Raw genomic sequence first — 27162 nt, 5'->3', positions numbered from 1 at the left:
AACGAACTTTTTATATAAAATATATCCTTAAAATAGATCAGCAACTTTTGATAGCCCTGTAAAAATTTAAGGAACCAATACCATTTTTCAGTAAAGTTTATTTTTCTACCTTTAAACTAAAGTTAAGCATAACTACCTTTAAGCATAAGAATTCATTCTGAAAAGCAATGTACAGGGTGTTAATAGTCTATTCTATTGTAGCATGCAAATTTAAATATCTTTAAATATCTCAAAAACTAAAGATTTTAAACATATTTAACCCTTATAATAAATGCCTTTTTTTGGGCCCAAGAATCCAAAAATGAAATAAAATACCGGGTGTTCCATAAGAAAAAATATAACTTTGGTATGGATCTTAGTTCTGAAACATCCTGTATATTTCACAATAATTTTAAATTGTGCACATTGTCTCCCCACATATACCCATAAAATATTTTGTTTCTACATCTTTCCGTTTCCGTGTAATCAACCGAGGCGAATGAGGTGCGCCACCCTGTATATATATATATATATAATTGGACTCAATTTACCTCTATACAACAGTGCTTCGTTTGTCCGCTAGAGGGCATCAAATTAAAAAAAAAACACATTTTTTTAGATATTTTAAGAACTATTATTCAGATTTGAATGAGATTTTTAGGTGACATGATTTGCAAAGTGTTTTAACATTTTACTTTCACAAAAATCAAGAAAAAGTACGAAAATCACCCACACACCTACATAAATTTTAGTGTAAATATTTTTCAACTCCATCGATGACAGATTTTCTTTTCGTAAAATGGTCTCTCTAGTCTCTTGTAAAAACATCGCCACATCGCATAGTTTTTGAGAAACATATTTTTGGAGAATTTGTTTTCCCAAAGCAGCGACCTATGAAATAATACTACGTGTATCTGCGAGACCATTAAACATTTTGAAATACTTTAAATGCAAAAAAAAATTTCATTTTTTAATTATCCATCTTATAAAAAATAATATACAGATTGTTCCTTTTAAAAAAAAACAAGGAAAAATTATTTTATATTTTAGAAAGTTTGGCGTAGAATTTTGAACATCCTGTATGATTTAAGATTACGATATTTGTAGCAAAGTAAGTGCAGACCATCTAAAGTAAATAACTAATATAGCTTTGATTTCAGGCCAGTTCTTGTATTTGTAATATTTTTTTTAATGAAGGTTGAAAAATATGTATACAGGGTGTCCCAGAAATAAGTGCAAGTATTGCCATTCGGCATCTATTCTGGCTTTTGTGAGTCTGACATTTTTTAGATCTTCAAACGATTACGTGGTCCAATAGTGAACAATAATTTAAAAAGAAAGGACACCTGAAATTAGCCTTATTTTAGGAATCTATTTTGGTCCAGAGCCAGTAATGAAAATATTCAAATGTATAACCTGTAGTACAGTAACACTGTAGATCAAGGAAAAACAGCCGGGACTCATATCAATGCCATTATCCAAGGACCTAATTCTACAACTACAAATGGATAGGGATACACATTATATTTGGAAGCGCAAGGCGAGAACCAGAGGAACTATGCTCCCATCATATCAAAGACTTGCATAAACTTGTGCAAGGCTTAAGAATATGAGATTGGATGCAGACACAGAAAGATCAAACACAATAAACTTTACACGACGCTCTATTTTCGGCATAGGACCTTAACTTAAAACATTCAAATTCCTCAAATCTTTAATTAACCAACTGCTTTACAAACCCCTATACTGATGCTTATATCAAACAATAAACTAAATTATACTTCATATTTAGTTGCCTAGATAAATCTTTTGACGTAGAGTAAATAATAGTGAAACATCCAATAACTCAATCGATTCGAATTTGGAAATTTTTCCACAAGAAAAGAGCGTCGTAACGAGCGTTACCATTCGTCATATCAGCTCGCTCAGGTCTAAAGCCTCGATTTTGTGCGCGATTCCAAGTTGTTATTCAAAGTTATGTCGTCACTACCCCCGACTTCCGTTTTCCGGACGGTCTTGCTCGCACAAGTAAAATTTATCGTCAGTAAGTCTTATCTAATTTCGAAAGTTGGCTCCGAGTCGGCGGCCCGACCGGCGACTTATTCACCGAATTCATTTTTCGGATTGTTTCGTTCCGATTTACAATTTACGAGGTGACTGCTATGTTTCGAGGCTGTACACTAATTAGAACACAGTGGCTTAAGTTAAATTTTGTCATTATTTCATTAAAGGTATTTATAAAAGCCTAAGAGGCTCATGGCTTGATTTGGTTATATTTCTTCACTTATTTCTATCGCCTTTACTCTCCAGATTTATTCTTATCCTTCTTAGGTCATCTTCAACATCCCTTTTCCATCTGGGTTCTTGGTACCTACCCTCTTCTTTTCCACCTATTTCACGTTTCATTATAATTCTAGTAATTCTTGTTTTGCCTTTCTTTCAAAATGTCCCAGCCATCTGTCTTTGTACTCTTGCTACTCGCGTTATACTCGGTGCACGATAAAGTTGCTATAATTCTTCGTTCGTTTTTCTGGTCCCCATATTGTCTATATTCTTTACATATACAGTATTTTCCTTTTCCAAATCTCTAGCTTCGAATTTTCCGCTGCATTTACCACGTCCACGTTTCACATGCATATAGTAATATCGGTCGTATTTGGTACATTTTGACATTTAAATTTGTAGAGACGTTTTTGCTCTTAATAATCCTCTGTAGTGCGTTTACACATCTATTTCCTGCCATTATTCTTGACACAATTTCCTAGGTTACATTTGGTTTCGTACCAAATAAGGTACCTAGAATGTGAATGTGTCTACTTTCCTAAACTTGTATGGTATCCCTCTCTCAGAGTTATATTTTGTAGACATCTTCCCTTCCCACAATTTCTATCTGACCACTATAAACTTAGTTTTCTTCTCATTAAACATTAAACCTACTTTTTGCGCTTGATCAGGTAGTCTTTTGATCACCGATATCAGCTGTATCCTTCGATAGATCACCGATATCAGCTCTATTCTTATTCTATTCTATCGCTTACTAAGAGAACTAAATCATCTGTTAAGGCTAAGCATTGGTATCTTTTTGTATACAGAAGAGCCTTCTCTGTTAATTCCCGTATATTTTATAACATTTTCTAATACTACACTAAACAGTACTGGAGATAGTGGATCCTCCCTGATTATAATTTTCCCGTTGTTTTCTTGTTTACTTTGGCTTCGTTTACAGTCTCTTGGAATGTCAATTTTGCCATCTTGGTAAATTTCTCGCTAACACCTAATTAAATTTATACGGGGTGCGTCTCAAAAGTGGCTCCCCTCTATAACTTTTTTATTTTTTTAGATAAAAAAACAATATTTTGTATGTTAGTTTGACGTATTCAGATTTAGTATCAGTATTTAGATTTTGTTTATATGTTTTGATTGACGTATTTTTATTAAGTTGTTTTTGGTCACTTCCTGTTTCACCGGAAATGAGTACAACTTTTTTTTTATATTACACCCTATTTATATTTATTTGTATTGGTATTTATTTTACTTTATTCGATAGAAAATTAGAAAAGAAGAGAAAGACACCCTAAATAGAATGACATATAATATGTCAACTTTTGACGTTTTCGCTTTAAAAAAATGCGAATTTTAAATCTCAATCTAGAGTGCCATGGCTGTGTTAAAAACACTAATTTTTAATCAAAAGCCTTGGAAAAATAAATTTGATCGTCTAATGATTTTCGTCTCTTGTCCTGGCCGGTTAAAAGATGCCATAATAGTATTTTTAATCATATCTCATTTTTTTCGGAACGTAAGAGGGTGTCTCATTAGCATATTTGAAAAAAGCATTTTTACAGGAATAATTATTTGGTACCACACACTTGGCATTTCGAGTCAAATTGTCGTTACATTTATGACACTTTTTAAAATGCAATTTTTTTTAACTGAAAATGTCAAAAGTTGACATTTGCTATGCCATTCTATTCAGAATATAATTTTCACTTTTGATACCACTAGAGGTCAAATTATTTCCGGAAATTTTTTCGAGCTAATGAATATTTTGAAAATTATATAAAATATAATTTTACAAAAATATTCTTGAGCGAAAAAACATTTCCGGATTTAATTTGACCTCGTGCGGTATTCGGTAAGAAAAGTCCACACCAAATTGTGTTTGAAAATCAAATAATTAAAATGTATTTTTCGATTTTTGGTCGACTTGATTATTTAGTTACTATGGTAACTAAGTGACACCCAAACCTAAAAACTATTTCAGTTTTGAAGCTGTCATGCAAAATATGCGTGAAATTGTCTGATGTAATGATCAATCATCGTGCGATGACTTATTTACCCGCATTAATAGAGGATTGTGGCTCCTACTTAATGAACGAAAATTTGTTTCGAATTGTTCACGAATATGTGCCTGTCTGTGTTCTCTTGAATGTCTAAACTATTCAAAATTCAAAGTACTAAATGGAAAAAAGGAGAATAAAATAGTGTCTAAATATTAAATATATTTCATTGGACATAGACATAGACATTTAATTCAGTCCATTCATTTTCGCCATTAAGAAGAAAGGAGGTATACAAAGAATATAGAAAATATCTCAGCTTTGTAATTGAAATGTATCAAAATTATCATGTTAATAAATAAAAACCAGACTCTCAAAAAGATATTCTGTCATTATGAACGTCAAAAAATTTCCAGTATAAAGCTTGATTTTCATGCATCCGTTGTCCGACAATACGTTGATACGATATTAATTTTATTGGTTGAATTTAAAGGCTTCGATTGCTTAGAAACGGTTAACCAATTGAAGCCTTTAAATTCAACCAATAAAATTAATATCGTATCATCGTATAGTCGGAAAACGGATGCATGAAAATCAAGCTTAATTCGCTGTTGGGTTGTGATAGGCATCATTTCCTTGTAGGCACAAGGAATGTTCACTAAAATTTATCCGTTGCCATGGTGATTTGTCAAAAAAACACGTTTTGATTGGTTGTAGTAAGTGATCCAACACACTTATTGAATACGTGAATCAATTCTAATTTATTTCATATATATGTATATTTCATATACATACCAAATCTCGTTTTTTATCTGAAGAAATAAAAAAGCTATATGGGTGAGCCACTTTTGAGGTTCATTCTGTATTTTTATGAATTGAGTGAAAATCTCAGACACAAAACAGCCGTTTTGTATAGTAAAAACCTACACAATCTAAATCAAATAGAATAATTTAAATTATATTTATATAACTCTAGTTCCAATGAACCTTTAAACTTAATTTTGAGTTATTATTCGAGAATAACAAATTAGGAATAAAGATTTTAAGAGTTAATTATATTTGAATTAATTACAGAAAGATTCCAAAGCCTAAATCAAACTTTCTATTTTAGGCAGCATTTGTGGCAAGTCAGCATTTGAAGCAAAACAGTGACAGTTCGAGTCCCTCGGGTAAAATGGTAAAGAGGGAGTGCCTTCACAAACGCTATACTCTGAATCATCTCTTTCTTATTATTAGGATTAATTTAATTTCTCTGAATAAAATTAATCTAAATTTATAAACTCGTAGGTTGAGGTTCAGTCAAAGTTCAGTCGAGGATGGTGATAAATTAGAAACAGCAAAATTAATGTAGGCATTTAAAAAGTCATTTCACCCAAAAGTTTGTAACTCGCATTATGAGTCGTGTTTGCAGCGACTGATATATTTGAAAGAGTATATCTGTGAGTTTAATTAAAACTTTACTTGGTTAAAAATACAAAAATGCATATACCTACCCAAATAATTCAATGCTCTCAGATTTATACAGGGGGGGTCTTAAATAAGTACAAATATTTTTAGGGATGACATATTTCGACCCAAGAAACACGTATGTAGAATGTTTAGGAGGGAATAAATCACTACGACCTTACATATATTGTGTTCCCCTTTCTTGAGTTATGACGAGCTATAACTCATCACACAGTGTCAGGGCTTTACGTTCTGCTTTCCAAGTGGTAACCAACTCAAGGCGGAACTCAAGAACTTGGAAGATTCCATCCGCAACCTGGAATGGAATTCTTGCAATGGTCTAAGACACTCGAAGAAGTTTCTGAGGGCTTATGATCAAGAAAAATCACAGATCTTCCTGGGTCTGAGTAAGAACAATCTTCGGATTGTCACGGGGTTTTTAACAGGACACTGTCTCCTCAATGAACACCTCAGTAGATTGAAACTAAGAAGAAACGGCGAATGCAGATTCTGTGGGGAAGATGGTGAAACACCAGTACACCTCATCACTGGAGGTGCGCCGAGACGACAACCATTCGTGCCATGAATTTTGGTACGACTGATATTGGACATGGAGAACTACCCTCTATAAAACCGTCCCAGATACTGGCTTTTGTCAAAGCCCTGGGACTGTATGATGAGTTATGATTCAAGAAAGGGGGACACAATGGATCTGTAAGGTCGAAGTGATTAACCCCCCTCCCACTCATTCTAAATTCATTCATTCTAGTCAGGGCTTTAACAAAAGCCAGTATCTGAGACGGCTCTACAGAGGCCAGCTCTCCATCCTCGACATCAGCCGTACCAAAGTTTATGGCAAGTATGGTTTTTGTCTTGGCGCACTCAGTGATAAGGTGTTCTGGTATTTCCCCATTTTCCCCACAGAATCTGCATTTGCCATTGTCTCTCAACGTTAGCCTATTGTATAGTTCGTTGAGGAGACAGTGTCCTGTTAGAAACCCCGTGACAATCCAAAAAAGATTGTTTTTACAAATTAAGGAAAATCTTTGATCTTTTTCAGTCGTAAGTTCTGAAGAACTTTTTCGAGTGTCTTAGACCGTTGGAGGACACCCATTCCAGGTTACGGATGGAGTTTTCCGGGTTCTTCAGTTCCGCTTTCAGTTGGTTCCCGCTTGGAAAACAGAACGGTTCTGGTCCAGTTAGTGGAGTGGTCGCTTCTTTTCTAACTAGATCATTTGCTTTTTCATTGCTTTCTCTCCCTTAGTGAGCAGGCACTAAGAGTAGGAGGACTTTATTTTCTTTGCCTAATTTGTTGAGCTTCTCTAGGCATTCTTTACCCAACCTTGAATTGATGGTTACTAAATTCGCGTTTAGTGCTGCTTGACTATCGGTATATAATATAAATAAGATGGTTATTTCCTATTTTCGGTAGTTCATATCTAAGATAAATAATTGTACGCATCTTTTGATAGCGAGATTTCTGCCTGAAGGATATTGGGGTAGGTGCGATGTTTCGCGAATATTAAAAAAAATCAGGGAGACAAACGAGGTTACAAACCGGCCTGGAAGAGGTAGAAAGAGAGTAACTACTGCTGTGCAAGACCGTCAAATATCCCTAATTGCACGACGCAATCCCCTGCTTTCTAGTACTGCTATTAAAATGAGTTAGCTCGCCTTGAAGGAGTAAATGTTTCAAGAAAGACCATAGCAAGAAGATTCCATGACAGAGGATTACATTCAAGGAGGCCTCTATGTGTTCCTAAGCTTAATTTACAGCACACAATTACGCGACTACAATGGGCTAGGAGATGAGAGTAAATGGACCTAATTGGAATTTCGTCATGTTTAGTGATGAAACAAGAATAGGCCTAATGTCATTCGCGACGAACTTTGATCTGGAGAGTATCTGGAAGACGAGCACGCTTAAATGCAGCTCAACCCCGTGTCTCGTTTCAAGGGGGAAGCATTATGGTATATATGGGCAGGTATAATGCACGGAGCTTGAACTCCTCTTGTTTTTATTGATGGCACAAAGACAGGTGTCTCATATCTTAGAGACGTTTTAGAGCCTATTGTGCGTCCATTTTGGAGGGGCAGTGGGGGATGAATTTGTTTACATGGACGTTAATGCTCCTCCGCATCGTACTTTAGCGGTTCGCCAATTTTGTGAGGAAGGGGGTATAAGAAAACTGTGGTGAAACCGATGTCTCCAGATATGAATGTGATCGAGCATGCTTGGGACATGCTAAAGCGCCATATTGCCAAAAGGAATGACCTTCCCCCTTACTTTAAATAAATTGAAAATTGCTGCGCGCGAAACATGGGAAGCCATTCCTCAACATCTTCAGGACAAATTAATTGAGAGCATGCCACGTCCTCTCACAGCTTGCATTGAGGCTCGAGGAGGCAATACAGACTATTAGTTGTGAGAAATAATTAAAATTGTTTTCAATATTTTCTGTTTAAAATGAAATTTGTTTTTGTTGATTTTCCAAGCCAAGCCAATATGTCAAATATGTATATAAAAAGAATCATATTAGGTCCAAAATAAAATAAAAATATCGTTATATTATGCAATAATTTTGGCCATGAGTGTATTTGCACTTATTTAAGACTCACCCTGTATAGTAAAATATTTCTTCAAGTGGCGAAATACCTTGAGCACTTTTTTTGAAAAAACAAAATATTTGACAGCATAAATATAATGTATAGAGTGTTTGAAAAAATATAAGCAGCGATAAAAACACGGCAGGACAGTTGGCGCACATGAACGAAGGAAGGGCACATTGATGTGGAACGAGATGAAAAGGTGCAATGACATACCGTACTCCTCGCTTTGCGTACCTTAGACGACCCTATCTCCCTGGTACTGATGCCCATTTTCTTGTGCTGTCGCAACTGTACCGGGTAGATAATCTGATAGTAGTGAGAGTCCATGTTGCGCACCATCTCTTGGTTTTGCGTATACTCGCGCAGAAGTCTTGCTACTTCATCTGAAACAACAAAGAATAAAGTTTGAGAAGATCATAATTAACATTTGTTTATGAAGAATGGGCGATAAAGATCTTTTTAAAAATTTGTAATTGTCGCTTTATTTGAAAAGCATCTTTGCAATATTAATATTACATTTTAAAACAACTCAGAAATAGTACATTGAGAATTGTTAAATACAAAAAAAATACATTGAGAATTGTTAAATACAAGATTATAAAGAAAATTAAAATTAATATACAAATGCTTTGGGGCATACCATAAATATGAGCCTAATAAACGTTATTTAAAATAAAAGTTACAACCTCTCACAGTAAATTTGAAATAAATATATGAAAAAAACTAAAGAGGATAGCATTGCATAATAGCATAATTTCAAAAACTGATATGAGATCATAGCATAACTGGTATGTTCTCACTTTGAGTGCGCCATCTCTCAGTGATACGGAGTCCACTTTGTCCGGTGCTAAAGCTCAGTTGTTGGTAGAACATGTTTCTAAAAGGTACTTACAATGGCAAATTGAATCCTATTTATATTAATAATCTGTCAATATATGTCAAACAATTTCAGCTATAAATGCATTGTCATGGTGTCCTGTTAAAATAGCGAAGAGTCAAGGTCAAACGTTATGGTGACTTCAGAAAAATAGGTAAACATGAAGCATGAATAATTATCCATTAATTTGTAATGGAGTGATATCTAATACCACTATATTAAACTGATATAAAAAATCAAAAACAGTGCGTTTAGAAAACTCTTACCGATGGTAGATTAAATTGGCTATTCATCTAAGGTTACACAAGAATATTTAGTTAATCATTGTCTAACATTATTAATTATATTATAATAAAAAAATATATTTCCAAGACCTAAAATCGTAAAGGGCAATACGCCGTGACTAACTGTTCTGGCGGTCCGCTAAACTATTTAAAAAATCGTCTAATTATTTCTTATTTTGGAATGGATTTATATTAAATCATGTTAAAAGTATCCTTTATTAAACATCGGGTCAATCAATAATTTTCCCAATCAGCTCGATATATTGATGATGTTGCCAGTATTACTCATCAAGCAATACTACTGTTATATCAATCAATTAAGGCCGCGTAAACAAACATAACAAATAAAATTTTATATACTAATTCCATTATAATAAAATTAAATAATAAACATATTATAATTATATTCCTGCAGATTGTATGAAAAGTTATGTTCTTAAATATCTTCTCTACATGTTATAAACGCGTGTTCAAATATTAATTTTGTGGAATATATATCAACATAAAACGGGATGTAATTAACGAAATATCATCGTAAAAACAGTTATTTTAAAAACGTCTAGGTTTGCTTATTTCACTAAGATTTATGAAAAAAATCCTTTGCCTCGGGTACAGATACCGCCACGTTTTGGAAATAGTTCCAATCGAAACAAAATTGAACGAGGTAACAGGAAAAGCAAAAAAAAAATCCCTCACGCTCTCCTCACGAATAGTTTTCAGGCGCTTTTAAGAATCGAAAGTAGATCGAGGCAAACCGAAGTGGGTCAAGAAAACTGGAAATAAATCGAAATGCGACAAAATGCGACCTGTTTCGAAGAGTTCTTCGCATAGTATAGGGGCTGTTTCATATTCAGCTATGAACAGAATACTTTTAGGTCTATGAAAACCTAAAACCTACAGAATATGTTGGTTTTTACGGAAAATTAACTGGTTTTTAACAAGCTCCGTGGCCATAGCAAATACTACTGGCATCTGTTGAGCGCAGAGTAAATCGTTCCCCGTACAACTTTTATGACTACGGATATACGGTAAATCGGAGCGTTTTACGCTCTCCCGAACGCGGCAAATTGGAATCCGCGTTTGATGAACGGCGCCCACTAAAAGCCGAAACGAGTGGCGCGCTTTGGCCCAAACTGATTCTGATTTGCAAGAAAACCGCATAACTGTCCGGTGGGCGCGAGCGGAGCGGTTCAATCGCCGAGGCCGATTCGAATTTATTTCGGTCGCCGTAATCCGCCAGGGAGAAAAATCGGTTTGCGGCGTGCGCTAATGAAATTGGAAAAGTTTCTCTTTTCGCTTTATTGCTCTGCCACTGAAGTGACGCTTTGAAATGCGGGTATTTTTTTTAACCATAAGTCTGTGCAGATTGCAGTCGCTTTGTCTATGATTAAGCTGCTTTATTAATTACTTAAAATCGTAAAACTGCAGGGCAATACGCAGTGACTAACTGTTCTGGCGGTCCGTCTTTTATAGGTTATAATCCACGGTGTTAAACTATTTAAAAAATGGTCTTATTCTTATTTTTGAATACTAATACTAATTTTATATTTTTGTATTTTGTTCAAAAATGGTTCATAAAAATTATTTACAATAAAAAGAAAACTTTCTCTTCAAACTTTCTCTTTAAGCAGGCGCATCTACTGGATATACGTCAACTATACTGCCTAGATGTTTTAAAATTCATTTATCAGGGGAAAATATCTATTGAACATGTTGACCATGAATATGAAACTAGACATAAGGCGTTTTATCCTAGTTTATGCTCTAAAACTGTTGGACAAAGATCTTCAAAGTTTTTTGCACCTCGATTATATAACATCTTACCAACCTTCCTAAAGGAAGTTAAAAGTTACTCTGGGTTTAAAAAAGGGGTATGCAAATGGATGGTTGATCGAGGTAGAGATATATTTAATGACCTAATTAACTTAAAATATACAAAATAAATTTTCATAAGTGCCATTGAACATTATATATTGTCATAATTAAATTGTATTCCCTTCCACATACAAGTAATTCTATTACTTTTTGGCAATTTTTTTTAACGTTTATTTCGATTCTTAAAATTTAAATTTAGTTTTAGTTAAATTGTACTTAGATAATGTGTATTAGATATATTAGCATACTATGTTGTATTGTACTGTACTATTTTGTATCTGTTTTAATTTCAAGAGAAAATGTTTATTATTATTAATGGATTTATATCAAACCATGTTATTATTATATATAAAAGTATCTTTTATTAAACATCGGGCCAATCAAAAATTTTTCCAATTAGCTTGATATATTGATGATGTTGCCAGTATTACTCATCAAGCAATTTTACTGTTATATTAATCAATTAAGGCCGCGTAAACAAACAACAAATACAATTTTATATACTAACTAGCGTGTACCAGCGACTTCGTTCGCGTCGAATTAATCATTTGTAATGGTGATGATAAAGCAAAGCAAGAATTTCCATTAACATACAAACTGGATAAAATTTTCTCACATTTATGTCAGCATGAGAAAAAACAATATGGCGATATTATTATATAACTTGGTAATATTTGAGGGGTAGTTTCATCTCGTTGAAATTTGACTTTCGAAAAATCCGTTTGCCAAAAATAAGCTTTTTACGTCAAGCAGTTTAAGCAGAATCGTGGTTAAGAAATTACCCAACTTTTTGGAACACCCTGTATGATTTTTTAAAAAATTTCAAAATATGTAAAAAACCAAATAAATTATGCTTGCCCAAGCGTTTTCCCGAAGAACTAACCGTTTTTTAAATAACAAATTTTGTAATATTTGAGGGGCGTTTTCACTCTCTGGGAATTAAAGATTCGAGAAACCCCTCCTTATCGAACCTCTACATCCCACAGTCAATCCGTTTGCCAAAAATCAGCTTTAAACGTCAAGCAGTTTAAGCAGAATCGTGATTACTCAATGGTTATATTTTATGAAACACCCTGTATAAATTTATAAAAAATCTTAAAATATGTAAAACAACAAAATAAAATATACGTGTTTAAGAGTTTTTCCGAAAAACTCACCGGTTTTTAAATGAAAAATATTTTAATATTTGAGGGATAGTTTCACCCCCTTAGAATTCGAGTTTCGAAAAATTCCTTCTTATCGAACCTCTACACCCTAAAGTCAATCCGTTTTCCAAAATCAGCTTTTACGTCAAGCGCTTTAAGCAGGATCGTGATTAATCAATGACCAGATTTTTCGAAACACCCTGTATACATTTTTAAAAAATCTTAAAATATGTAAAAAAACAAAATAAAATATACGTGTTTAAGCGTTTTTTTCGGAAACTTGACCGTTTGTTAAATAAAAAATATTGTAATATTTGAGGGGTGGTTTCACCCTTTTGGAACTGGAATTTCGAAATATCCCTTCTTATCGAACCTCTACACCCTAGAATCAACCTGTATACCAAAATTGAGCTTCTTACGTTGAGTGGTTTGAACAGGATCGTGATTAATCAGTATGTCAGTCACTTAAGGATTTTATATATTAGTATAGATTCCATTATAATAAAATTAAGTAATAGACATATTATAATTATATTCCTGCAGATTGAATGAAAAGTTTTGTTTTGAAATATCTACTCTACATATTATAAACGCGTGTTCATATATTAATTTTGTGGAATATATTAACATAAAACGATATGTATTTAACGAAATATTATCGTAACAACAGCTATTTTAGAAACGTCTAGATTTACTCATTTTACTGAGATTTATGAAAAAAGTCCTTTGCCTCGGGTACAGATACCGCCACGTGTTGGAAATAGCTCAAAACGAAACAAAATTGAAAGAGGCAACAGAAAACGCCAAAAAATATCATTATAAAAATTTATAATTGGTTTGGTTTGATTCCACAAAATTTGTAGGCTATTAAAGAAACAGAAAATGTAAAGATTACAGAAATAATTTGATGAAAATAACTTTTATATTAAAACAGCATCATGTTGCACTTTTTCAAACATGTTCTTTAAATCCTTCAATTTAATAGCTGTTAGTAAGAAGTTTCAAGTCACAATTTTTAAGCGAAGCAAAACCTGCTATATCCAAAAATTACCTCAAAAGCAAATTTACCTTGGCAGTATCACAAACATTGTATCTGCGGAATTAGTATTGCACGAGAGGATACGTGTTTGGTAAAATACATAAAAAGCATACATTACCGCATACAAATGTTGTGCTTAAATGAAAAGTAGAACTCGTAAAACACAAACAACATCCACTGGGCCCCAAATATTCTTTTTGCATTGTTGCAGTTTTTTCTGTTCGAAATTGTGTGTAATGCGTTTTTAAGCGCGCCAGTTTTTCATGGTCTGTTTTGAATGGCGGTCGCTGGCCCGCCATTTGCTTTTTTGTCAGGTGGAAATACGGCTAATAAATCATTATTTTTGGGAAAAAATGACAATGGCCGCAGTCGGCGATATCTATCGCACGTCTAATTTAATGGACTTTTAATTGTTATTTATGGGTTAACTTTTATTACATTACGTGATTCCGGCTTTAATTTATTTAATGGCTCATCTTTTCTGCCGATATCTTTATTTTAAAACCATGGGACCATGGGATCCTTCTTTACCATCTGGATCGGATTGGGTTTTCAGCTAACTTATTAATGTTGTTTGAGTCCTATTTAAAAAACAGATTGTTGAGGGTGGAGTATTGTGGCCAGAATTCGGTCTAACTGTGCGCTACTTCGGGTGTACCCCAGGGGTCTATTTTGGGACCGTTATTGTTTAACATTTTTATAAACGGTGTCACTGATATAATTGATTTAAGTGTCTTACTGTATGCAGACGACATGAAGATATTTTCCCGCATTGATTCGCCTCATGATTGTGAACGGCTTCAGAGGTGTGTTGATCGATTAGTTGCATGGTGTTCATATAATAACTTACCATTGCACGTTGAAAAATGCAAAGTCATATCTTATACCTTGAAATCGGTAACACAAATTTATAATTATTCTATCGGTGATACGATGATAGGTAGAGTATCTGTTTTTAAAGATTTGGGTGTCACATTTGACAGTAAGCTATCTTTCGTTCAGCATATATCTGAAGTCGTTCAATCTTCGTTTAAGGCCTTGGGATTTATTGTGCGTAATACTAGAGATTTTAGCAATAGTAACACATTTAAACTATTCTATTATGCTTTTGTAAGATCAAAGCTAGAGTATGCATCAATTGTATGGTCGCCGTTTTATGCGGCACATATTAATGCTCTCGAGCAGGTACAGCGTCGTTTACTGAAATATCTGAGTTTAAGAACTGATGGGGTTTACCCGCAAATTGGCTGCTGTCACAGCTCTTTATTGCAGAAACATTCTCTAGATAGTCCGGATGTTCTCAGTCAAATCAATTTTCTGGTCCCACGTAGCTCTCGGTATAGCTTTACATTTTATGTGGCCTCCTCGCGCACAAATGTAAATAAATATTCGCCATTGAAACGTATGCAGGATGCATATAATTTATATCAGTGTAATTTTGATATTTTCAGGTGCAGTTTGGTTTCGGTTGTGAGTTCAGTTTAGTGGTTTTTCTTGGTTTATATTGTTGTTGTTTTTTCTCATTGATATGTATTTTTTCTCATTGATGTTATTTTTTGTTTAATTTAATTATTTTGTATTGATTTTTTTTGTGTGTAACCCACTCTGTAATTGGCGTAAGCTGTAGAGTGTTGTAGAATAAATAAATAAATAAATAAATAAATAAATAAACAGTGATGGTGAACGCTCATTTTTGGTGACACGCATCTTCAAAGATAAAAAATACCAGTCTCTCATAACGGTCAGAGTTGGTAATTAATGATAATAATATAAAAGGCACCCTCTACTAGTAGCAGTCATATTGACATCAAAATCAAATTTCTCACGTCTAAAAACTTCCAGACACCAATTTTCATCCAAATATTGACGTTACTTCAGAAATTATTTAGAAAAAATCGAAATGAAAATGAAACTTCTACACACTCTGTATCTCGGAAACTAAGCATTTTAGGACATATAGTTATACGAACTTTTTTACTTATTTTTATCCGCAGAATATGTTGCCAAAGTTTCCGGAATACAGTTCAAACCACCCTGTATATTATAATTAATTTTAAATTTATAATACTGTTTGATTGAATATTAAATTAGATGTGGTATTATTGTATCTCATTAAATGAATAAATGTTTATAAATTCGTAGAACGTTATATTAATTTAAACCCTAATTAATAACTAACGCCAATCAATTTATATTATAATTATTTACAATTAAAATTAACAAATAATTTGCTATTGTTCAGAGAAACTATAACACTTAGTAATATGTTGTCACAAAATTTAGTCGAGCTGCATCCAAAAATGTATAATAAACATTTTAACCATTCTCCGGAGATTTCTGTCAGTGTTTCCATTAAAGAACAAAAACAAAATAGCACAAAAAATCAAATAACAAAGAATAAAGCTTCTCTATTAGTAATTGTTCTGTACAAGCGCGGCCTAGAACTATCAACAATGGGACGCAACTTTAATTTGAAATTTTAATTTAGAGCAAGTGGGTTCAATGTAACAAAGCGACATTAAAGAGGAAGATGCAAGCAGGAAGATACTCTTTAAAGGCTAAATAAAACTCTATATTAAAGTTTTAAAAGAAATTGTTACTCGTAGACTCGTAGATATAATTACAGTTGGAGGTTGGAACTTTTAGTGTGACAACAGCAAAATAAAATACTAATTCACCACAATACACCAAAACACTTTACTTTTGCATTGGGCGCGCATTTCGCTCAGATTATTAAAATTAAACTAATATCCTTGTATCCTATTTTTAAAGTAGATCAACCTAAGACGTTTATGGACTAATGCCCGTATTTATAGTTGCGTTTCGAGACGCCAAGACGGTCTTGGGCTCTTGAGAGCGGAATCCACAGAATACACGAGCAAACGTCATTTTGGAGATTGCGATTTTCATTTTGGAGATTGTCATTTTGGATAATTTATGTGATCTGTGGATAGTTTCTTAACCTAACTTTTTTTGTAAACAAAATAAATCCCTTGTAAATCCGTTTTGTCTGATTAAACAGTTTTGAATATGTTAGATGAGTTTGAGGATATTTTGGACCATGTGGAATAAGAAAATCGTCTTCGAGTTCCAAAACGATATATAAGGGATGCAGGAAATCCAATAGAAATGTTTAGCGAGGGGGAATTTAAATACCGATATAGGTTTCGCAAGGCTACAATTACAGAAACTATTTTACCTCTTGTAATTGAAGACTTGCAAAAACCTACCAATCGTAGTTTACCTATTCCCCCGTTATTCAATTATTAATTTGTTTACGGTTTTATGCGACTTCTAATTTTCAGATAGTAAGTGGAGACTTGCATGGTGTTAGCCAACCTACAATAAGCCAGATTATCAAGAGGGTGTCCATTTTAATAGCAGAACATTTGAGTGAATTTGTGTGATACAACCATAAATGGTTGAACAGCATTATTATTCCAATGATACTGGCTTCGGCTTGTGCAGATGATGACAACAAATGGGATACATATATTAAGAATATAGAAAGAGCTATAAATACATCTGTGAATAAATTCACTGGCGAAAAAAACACCTGAATTATTATATGGATATATTCCGAGGATTGAAGTTTTATTTGAAGATAGACAAGTGAGGTTATTGACAGTAGAGAATGAAAAGTACTCGATTACCTGAAAAATTGAGAGAAGAGGTCAAAAAACATATAGAAATGGAACAAAGGAAATATAAAAAAATTTATAGGCTAGCAGACTAGCAAAAAAAGAAGAGAGAAGAATGTCATTTAGACGACAAGAAATAAGGAAGCAGTAAAAACGCAATAATCATAGAATGTGTATTGTGAAATATTATTTGAAATAAAACTATAAAACATGGAGTATCGACTTTATATAGAGTGGTCAACTCAATAAGAATACAGAATTTACACCAAGCAATAAAATCTTGAAAATTATAGGTTATACGGTGTATACATCCAATATTGTATATTATGTGATATGATATTTATGTAAATATTCATGATGAAAATAAAAAGACAATTTTTTTAGTTTTAATGTATTAGTGGGAAAATTCTGTGTGACCAGTTAAAACAAGCACTTAGCTGTCTGGTCATAGTCAGCGTAAAACTACTAAGAAATCATATATTATTTAAGTATACAAAAACAGTATTTTTAAGATACTAATAAAAGACTATAAGGAATTACTTACAATTATGTTACATGTAAATATATAAATACTAACTTAACACTAATAGAAAAGTAAATAAAATTATTATATAGGTACTAGTTACCTTGGAACATTACTTAACATATTACATAATTACTAGATATACATATATTAATACAATAAATACATTAATTTGTAAAATGTTGAATAAGATTTCTTCAAAAATCTAACCCTCTTCCTTTTTATTTATAATTGGAATGTGTAAATTAGCATCTTCAAAATTATCTAAATTTTCCCTTAAACCAATATTATGAAGAACAGCTGTTGCACAAATAATAGCAACAGTTGTTTTGTAAACCTCGGAGACATGGAAGACGTTTTTTCCAAGTTCCAAATAGCCTTTCAACATTTCGCATTCTTCTATGGGCAGAGTTATACCTGGTTTCTTGTTGATTACCTAGCTGTAGAACATGAGTCAATAGAAATGGCCTACATCTATATGCCATATGCATTGTCTCCAAGAAGTAAATCAGGAATATCACTCCTTTCCATTAGCATTCTTAAATTACTTGAATCGAATATAACACTATCATGACTTGACCCTGGATATCCAACTATAATATCCATAATTTCCCTTTTGGGACCTGAACATTTAGACTAAAAAAACTTTTGCAATTTTGAAATACTTCCACATTATTGCATTATTCTTGATTATCTGGCTTATTGTAGGTTGGCTATAACCACGCAAGTCTCCATTTACCATCTGAAAATTACAAGTCGCATAAAACTGTAAACAAATTAGTAATTGAATAACGGGGAGAATGGGTAAACCACGATTGGTAGGTTTTTGCAAGTCTTCAATTTATAAGAGGTAAAATAGTTTCTGTAATTGTAGCCTTGTTAAACCTATATCGGCATAAATCCCCCCTCGCTAAACATTTCTATTGGATTTCCTGCATCCCGTATATATCTTTTTGGAACTCGAAGAAGATTTTCTTCTTCCACATGGTCCAAAATATCCTCAAACTCTTCTAACATATTCAAAACTGTTTAATCAGACAAAACGGATTTACAAGGGATTTACTTTGTTTACAAAAAAAGTTCGGTTAAGAAACTATCCACAGATCACATAAACATAAACTATCCAAAATGACAATCTCCAAAATGAAAATCGTAATCTCCAAAATGACGTTTGCTCGTGTATTCTGTGGATTCCGCTCTCAAGAGCCCAAGACCGTCTTGGCGTCTCGAGATGCAACTATAAATACGGGCCTAAGACTACTAGATGGCAGGACCGGTTTCCCTACAGAAAAATATTTTTTGTTACTCTGATTTTGAAACTACCAATAAAAACAGAGAAAATAAAAATCGATAATTTTCGGACTGTGCCAATTGGTTACTAATCGACCAGATACTTTTTATCTATTACATATACTATAAAAGCTGGCAATTATACAATTCGACCATTGTAAATACCCGACAAATTCTTCAAGGCCGATGCTTCTCACTGATAAGAAATAAAAATGTTTGTTTAGATAATTTTCGAGGTATTTTTTCTTTCTGAATGCACATTTTAAAGTAGTTTATATTCTTGACCTATTAACCTGGTTGCACGTATGGAAGTTCTGTTTCTTCTAGTTTTAGAAAATGTTCTTATTTCTTTTTTCTTTGTAGTTGTAGTGTAAAATTAGATTAATTTATTAAGTTTAATTATAGTGTTTAGTGTAGCATGTTAGTGTAGTCTACCAAAAATAGTTTAGTAGTGTTTTTATAGTTTGTTTTGTAGTTAAGTAGTAGGTGAAGGGATAGTTTTGTTATTTTTTCTTTTTGTTTGATAAATTAGTAAGTTTGATAATTTGTTCAGTGTAGAATACAAGAATAAGTAGTTGTGTAGTGTTTTTAAGAGATTATATTCGTTTATTTTGTAGCTGAGTAGTAGGTGAAGGGGTATTTGGGTATTTCTTCTTTTTCTTTTTCTTGTAATAATTGTAGGAGTTTAATAGAAACCAAATCTTCGTTGAAACGTGCGTTATCATATAATCTTGGTTTTCTGGTAGCAGAATATACGAAAAAAAATCTGATCAAATTTACTTGAAATTAAATTAATCTATCCTTATTAATCAAATTAAACTAGTCAAATAATAATAATAGTTAGTTTCAAAATACTATACAGGGTGAGTTTCCTACGATGTCCTCTATGGGCATCTCGGAAACTACTGGAGATAGAGAGTCGGTTAATGGGGAAAGAATTGCAGTTTTGTGGGGTCATAAATATGCACCTTTCGGATTTTTGAAAAAGTTTATCGCTTACTAGATATTTCGAAAAAAAAACAAATTTTGGCTATTTTAAAATTTGTCCCTGATTCCATTATAAACTATTTTAGACAAAAAGTTGTAGATAATCACTACCTAATGAGTTTGTGTTTTCTGATTTTTTCTAAAGCCTATAATTTTTGACCATAGTTGGCCATGACTTCATAAAAATCGCCATTTTTAAGCTTTTCGTCGATATTACAGTTAGATACAGAGTTATAGTTATAGCCAATTCTTTTCTTTCTTGGCTAATTTCACTTAGTTAGCATGGTATTCTTACTCTGTTATGATTTATAACATAAAAACATAGAATATATTATTAAACGGTTCTTTTCGATTTACATTACGCAAACTAGAACTTAACCCCATACACTTATGTTATTTTAGAAAATGTTCTCCCGTACCGCCTCTTCGATGGGGCCCATGCAACTGGTCCACCTCTTCCGATCCCTGAATTTGCATAATTGTGATATAAATAATTTTTAACATTTCTTTCATTATGGGAGGGGAGGTGTCATGTTGGAACAAGGGGAAAGTCATGTTGGAACCACCCTATTAATGCGCCACTAGCTAAAATTTTTCTAACATGTCCTGAAAACCGTTCTCTAAAAAACGTAAATAACGTTCACCGGTCAACGTATCCTGGAAAATGTATGGCCAAGAAAAGTTGAACCAATAATCCTACATGCTTTTCTTCATTTAAAAAATTCATATTTACAATTTTTGTTTAAGCAAGTTGCAATTTTTTGAACATTTAATGAAGAATGTAAAAAGTTTTGTTTTCAAAAAAAAATTATCGTAAAATTCGTAAAACACTCAATTTAGAATAAAATAATCTATGAATGAAATGATTCTTTTATAAACCTGCATTAAATCAAATTAAAGTAGGTATGTAACTTTTTCTAAATATTAATTAACAGTAATTAGCATTATCATAAATTATAAAAAATGTACCAACATATTGAAATAATAATATCTTTGTTAATACCGTTTATAATTTTTAAAATAACAGGCAAAAATAATCCACAATCTACAATAAAATAAAAGTTTCGTTTAAATTTCTTAATCAGCTGATCACTATTAAAGATGCAGAAACCCGGGCTATATTATTACATTACTCTGAGGAAAATAACGAAAGTCGGTTGAACAACTTTAAGAATACATAAACAAGGCTAATATCTACAAATTGAGCGTTTATACAGAGTGTCAAAAAATAGTGTATCTAACTTTGGTGGTTAATTCTACTGATAAAAATAAAACAAAAGGTTCCTCTAAAAATAATGCCTTAAAATACTTCTCAAAAAGCCCTCAAAAAGTGAAATAAAAATAATATATTTTGTTTACATTTAAGAGCATTAGTAAATCGTTTTTTTTTTTTAGATTTGGTACTCTTACACACATTTTAATGCCCAAGCGACTGGCGATAGTGTAAAACTTTTAATTAAGTGCTCTGAAAGGGTATTTTCCATTAGGATAGAGAGTACTACTGGTGGTAATTCTTTTATTCTTATAAATATAGTAGTGTCGTTTGGTTTTACGTTGACATGTGATATGTCATCTGTCTATTCAGAGTATCATTTTCTATCGAATAAATTAAAAAAATACCATATTGCGCGGTGGTGCCTTTTAAAAATCAAAAGTTGTAGTTATTTCCGGTGAAACAGGAAGTGACGGAAAACAATTGAATACGCCAACCAATCCTAATTTATGTCAGATACTAACATACCAAATCTCGTTTTTTTTATCTGAAAAAAAAATAAAACCTTTATAGAGGTGAGCCATTTTTGAAAAACACCCGGTATACATGGTGGTCCGAATTTTATTCCGGAAACTTCAGCAGCATATTCTGGAGATAAAATTAAGTAAAGAAGTTCGTATAAATGTACGTCCTAAAATGCTTAGTTTCCGAGATACAGAGTCAAGTCTCATTTTTATTTCGATTTTTTTAAAATAATTTATGAAGTCACGTCAATATTTAAATGAAAATAGCTGTCAGGGAGTTTTTTTATCTGAGAAATTTGATTTTGATGTCAATATGACTTCTACTATTACTAAAAACTTTTCTATCGTACCTGTATAAAGCTAATGAGTAAAAAAATATACATTTACGACTTTTATACATAAAAAAAGCCTCTTGGTAAAACTCGTTACGAGTAATGGTTCTCGAATTATTTGGAATCTAAATTATCAATACCGGTTATCATTGACTTAAATAATTAAACATGTTGATTAAGTAGTTATTAGCCTTGTTTATATATTCTTAAAGTTGGTCAACCGACTAGACAAAATATGCTGCCAGCTGGAGGACAAATCGTGAACCTTTCGGGGCGGAGTCAAAAATATCGATTATTTTCGTTATTTTCCTCAGAGTAATGTAATAATATAGCCCGGATATCTGCGAACTTTAATAGTGATCAGCTGATTAAGAAATTTAAACGAAACTTTTATTTTACTGTAAATTGTAGATTATTTTTGCCTGATATTTTAAGAATTCTAAACCGTATTAACAAAGAAATTATTATTTCGATATGTTGGTACATTATTTATAATTTATGATAATGCTAATTGGCTGTTAATTAATATTTAAAAAAAAGTTACATACCTATTTTAATTTGATTTAATGCAGGTTTATAAAAGAATCATTCCATTCTTAGATTATTTTATTCTAAATTGAGTGCTTTACGAATTTTAGGATATTTTTTTTTTGAAAACATAAAACTTTTTACATTTTTGATGCTAACTAATTGGCATGGTATTATTGTTATGGAAATTAGCCAAGAAAGAAAAGAATTGGCTATAACTTGTAATTTTTCGAAAAAAACATATTATACCTATCGCTGAAAAGCTTAAAAAATGGCGCTTTTTATGAAGTCATGGCCAACTATGGTTTACTAAATAAACATATGTTTGTGTCATATGTCAAAAATGATCACCAAATCAAACAGAAAACACAAACTCATTAGGTATATGATTATCTACAACTTTTATCTGAAAACTTTTTGTCTAAAATACCGTATGATCGAATAAAAACGGCGTCAGCGATGGCTATGAAATGACGATCAGTGATATTTCTCATATAATTTTACATATAAAATGACAGCGATCTTCACTTCATAGCCATCGTTGACGCCGTTTTTATTCGATCATACGTTAGATTATAATGGAATTAGAGACAAGTTTTAAAATAGCCAAAATTTGTTTTTTTCGAAATATCTAATAAGCCTTGAACTTCTCCGAAAAATCCGAAAGGCGCATATTTATGACCCCACAAAACTGCAATTCTTTCCCCATTAACCGACTCTCTATCTCCAGTAGTTTCCGAGATGCCCATAGAGAACATCGTAGGAAACTCACCCTGTATAGTATTTTGAAACTAACTATTATTATTATTTGACTAGTTTAATTTGATTAATAAGGCTAGATTAATTTAATTTCAAATAAATTTGATCAGATTTTTTTTCGTATATTCTGCTACCAGAAAACCAAGATTATATGATAACGCACTTTTCAACGAAGTTGAAGGAAGATATAGTGTATCTATCACAATACTTAATAGAACTACTACAATTATTACAAGAAAAACAAAAAGAAGAAATACCCAAATACCCCTTCACCTACTACTCTAACTTTTTGTCTAAAATAGTTTATAATGGAATTAGGGACAAGTTTTAAAATAGCCAAAATTTGTTTTTTTTTTCGAAATATCTAGTAAGCGATAAACTTTTTCAGAAATCCGAAAGGTCCATATTTATGACCCCACAAAACTGCAATTCTTTCTCCATTAATCGACTCTTTATCTTATTATTGTTTGACTAGTTTAATTTGATTAAGTTGAAGGAAGATTTGGTTTCTATTAAACTCCTACAATTATTACAAGAAAAACAAAAAGAAGAAATACCCAAATACCCCTTCGTCTACTACTCAACTACAAAATAAACGAATATAATCTCTTAAAAACACTACACAACTACTTATTCTTGTATTCTACACTGAACAAATTATCAAACAAAAAGGAAAAATAACAAAATTATCCCTTCACCTACTACTTAACTACAAAATAAACTATAAAAACACTACTAAACTATTTTTGGTAGACTACACTAACATGCTACACTAAACACTATAATTAAACTTAATAAATTAATCTAATTTTACACTACACCTACAAAGAAAAAAGAAATATGAACATTTTCTAAAACTAGAAGAAACAGAACTTCCATACGTGCAACCAGGATAATAGGTCAAGGGGACTAAGCATATAAAATACTTTAAAATGTGCATTCAGAAAGAAAAAATACCTAGAAAATTATCTAAACAAACATTTTTATTTCTTATCAGTGGGAAGCATCGGCCTTGTCGGCCTTGAAGAATTTGTCGGGTATTTACAATGGTCGAATTTTATAATTGCCAGCTTTTATAGCATATCTAATAGATAAAAAGTATCTGGTCGATTAGTAATCAATTGGCACAGTCCGAAAATTATCGATTTTTATTTTCTCTGTTTTTATTGGTAGCTTCAAAATTCAGAGTAACAAAAATATTTTTCTGTAGGGAAACCGGCCCTGCCATCTAGTAGTCTTAGTCCATAAACGTCTTAAGTTGATCTACTTTAAAAATATATATACAAGGTTATTAGACTAAAATCATAAATTTGAAATGTTTTTGTGCCAAAAGTTCAACAGAAACCATTTTATCATAATTTGTACAATATGCTGCCGAAGTTTCCGGAATACAGTTCGAACCACCCTGTATATGGGTTTATAACTAAACGAATCGTATTAGCAGTCAATATTTAATGGAGCTATAAAATAGAAACGTTGGGAAATTTATTTCAAATTTTATCGGCACTATCTCAGATACCAATTGCTATTAAATTAAAGCAGTTAAATTAGAACAAACAAATATAAAGCAGCAGAACGTTTGAAAGTAGAGAAAAAAAGACTTAAATAAATTGCTGGCGGTGAAAACAAAGCGAGTCTCTTAACAAGCTTTTTTTCCTTCCTCGGTCCCATTTTGAACCAAACGACTGGTTATTTCCAGAACGCGGGCGAGGTTCTGCATCGAGGCGGCCATGATTTCCGCCAATATAGGCGGTCGTGACGTAAACTATGTCATCGTATAAACTGCACACATACACAAATACATATGAGAGAGTAAACATGATCGGTGTTGCCAGTATTGACGATTAATACATAGTTCCAACGATTTTAATCCATTCTAATTTAACTAAACTTTAGGAACAAAGTTTCTGTTTCATTTTGGAGCGGAATTTGCTTTAAATATAGAAATATTTACCAATAAAATAGATTCTTTTGAAAAGTACTTTAAAATTAGTCCTCTAGTCCCCTCTATAGTGGGTTGTCAATAAACTAGTTGAGGGTTGGAACCTTTGGTGTTAAACAGCAAAATAAAATAATTTCGCAGATTTTTGCAGATGATTAAAACTAAACTAATATCTACAAATTGAGCGTCTATATATTCTGACCGTTTATATAACTGAGCGAGTATATAAATGCTCAATTTGTAGATATTAGTTTAGTTTTAATCATCTGCTGATAATGCTGACATGGTAAGCGAAACGTACGTCTATTGCAAAAGTAAAGTATTTTGGTGTATTGTGGTGAATTTGTGCTTTATTTTGCTGTCAATATACTCTTGCTCATTTTCAATTTTTAGGTTTTTTCAGTGTATTTTAGATTATCGAAAATATATCTATTAATTCTAACAAACGGTTTGATTTAAAACATTCAAACATATTTTTCGGTACCCCCTGAGTAAAAGACTAGACATAAATAATTAGTATTAATTTAATAAATTTTTCATAATAAATAAAGTTAGACTCTGGGGGTTCTTCCTGAGCCTTTTAGGTGTTTTTAGACATTATAAAGCTTATTTATTTTAGTCTAGTCAAAGCAACTGCTATGTATAGGGAAGACACTATAAGTCTGTCCAACAAATCCTTGACAGTGATAGATGTGTCAGTCATTTTAATTTCAAAGAAGTTTATTTTATTTTACAAAGAAATAAGTTGGAACAATTGAAAGGCATAGCCGAAAATTAATATATTTAAAATTTGAGTGACAAGTGATTTGAAAAAAACATTGTATAGATTTGTATAAAATTGAAAAAATCTAATCGAGTTATTTTATAAAAAAAAATAAAGTACTAAAATGTATTATTTATCTATCGTGTGATGTTATTTACAGATACTCCAATTTTTGGTACCATATACGAGATGGTTTGGTTGATACAAACTTTATTTGTGGCTAATACAACTCTCTGGAAAACTGTGTTTCTGGGCACCGAATATTAACTCTAAACTATGGTCTGGGTTAACACTTAATTTTCCCTCGAGTTTTCCACTACTTAATTTTAAAAAACACGAAACGTGTAATAACACAGTCTAAAATGCAAAATATTTATCATTTTTATTTGACATAACTTGACCCAAAATTATAACCTATAATTTGTAGGGTTACCAGACGTCCGGATTTTTACTACATCCGGTTGGGTCCGGGCGGACTTTTCATAAGCGTCCGGATTTTAATGTTCCATTATGAAATGTCGCAATAATGCAAAATAATATATCAGTTTTAATAAATTTAGTTACTTAAAGAATCGTCGATAAATTCAGCAGTGTAAATTCGTTGTTTAACTTCGTAAGTTTTAGGTTTTTAAAGTTAAAAATGTATTTTTTTTCAACATAACAACGTCACAAAAATATTAATTATTTTTGCGACGTGATTGATATAAAATCATTTTAACGCCTAGGCATAAAAGTAAAGCACTTTTACGCCTAAGCACAAAAGAACGAAAATATATTATTAAACTGACATAAAATGTCAAATTCAACGAGCTTAACCATAGTTTCTCGATATATAATTACTTACAAGGTATTGCTTTTAAATCTTTTCATATTATTTGGGACAATTGTTGGGACGTTTGAAATTGTTTAAAATTACCTGTGTCGTTTGAAAAAAATAGCATGTTCTATTCGGAGTAAAAATTATTTTTTATGCCTCGCCTGTATGTCAAACGTATAGCATCACCACAAAAAAGTATCATTTTTACTCCTAGTAACACATTATACTATTTTTGGCTCTTATGGTACGTACACATTGGCGCGCTGCGCTGCGAACGCGCGGCACGCGCGCACCCATTCGCCTCTATT

The 27162-nt window shown here is 32.2% G+C and overlaps 1 protein-coding gene across 1 annotated transcript in view; it reads right to left on the bottom strand.

Moving 5' to 3' along the window:
• Nucleotides 1–27162, bottom strand: part of LOC115891169 (disintegrin and metalloproteinase domain-containing protein 11) — a 325656-nt gene that overhangs the window by 250138 nt on the left and 48356 nt on the right. Inside the window, exon 2 of the mRNA XM_030911575.1 lies at nucleotides 8529–8698. Within this exon, the coding sequence (XP_030767435.1) occupies nucleotides 8529–8654 (126 nt within the window). The 5' untranslated portion in view covers nucleotides 8655–8698. The remainder of the gene's footprint in view (nucleotides 1–8528; nucleotides 8699–27162) is intronic.

This window comes from Sitophilus oryzae, unplaced genomic scaffold (assembly GCF_002938485.1).
Source record: "Sitophilus oryzae breed Bouriz unplaced genomic scaffold, Soryzae_2.0 scaffold_971_pilon_pilon, whole genome shotgun sequence".
NCBI lineage: Eukaryota > Metazoa > Arthropoda > Insecta > Coleoptera > Curculionidae > Sitophilus > Sitophilus oryzae.
The sequence above is the reverse complement of the archived record's forward strand: the minus strand, read 5'-3'. Positions and strand labels throughout refer to the sequence as shown.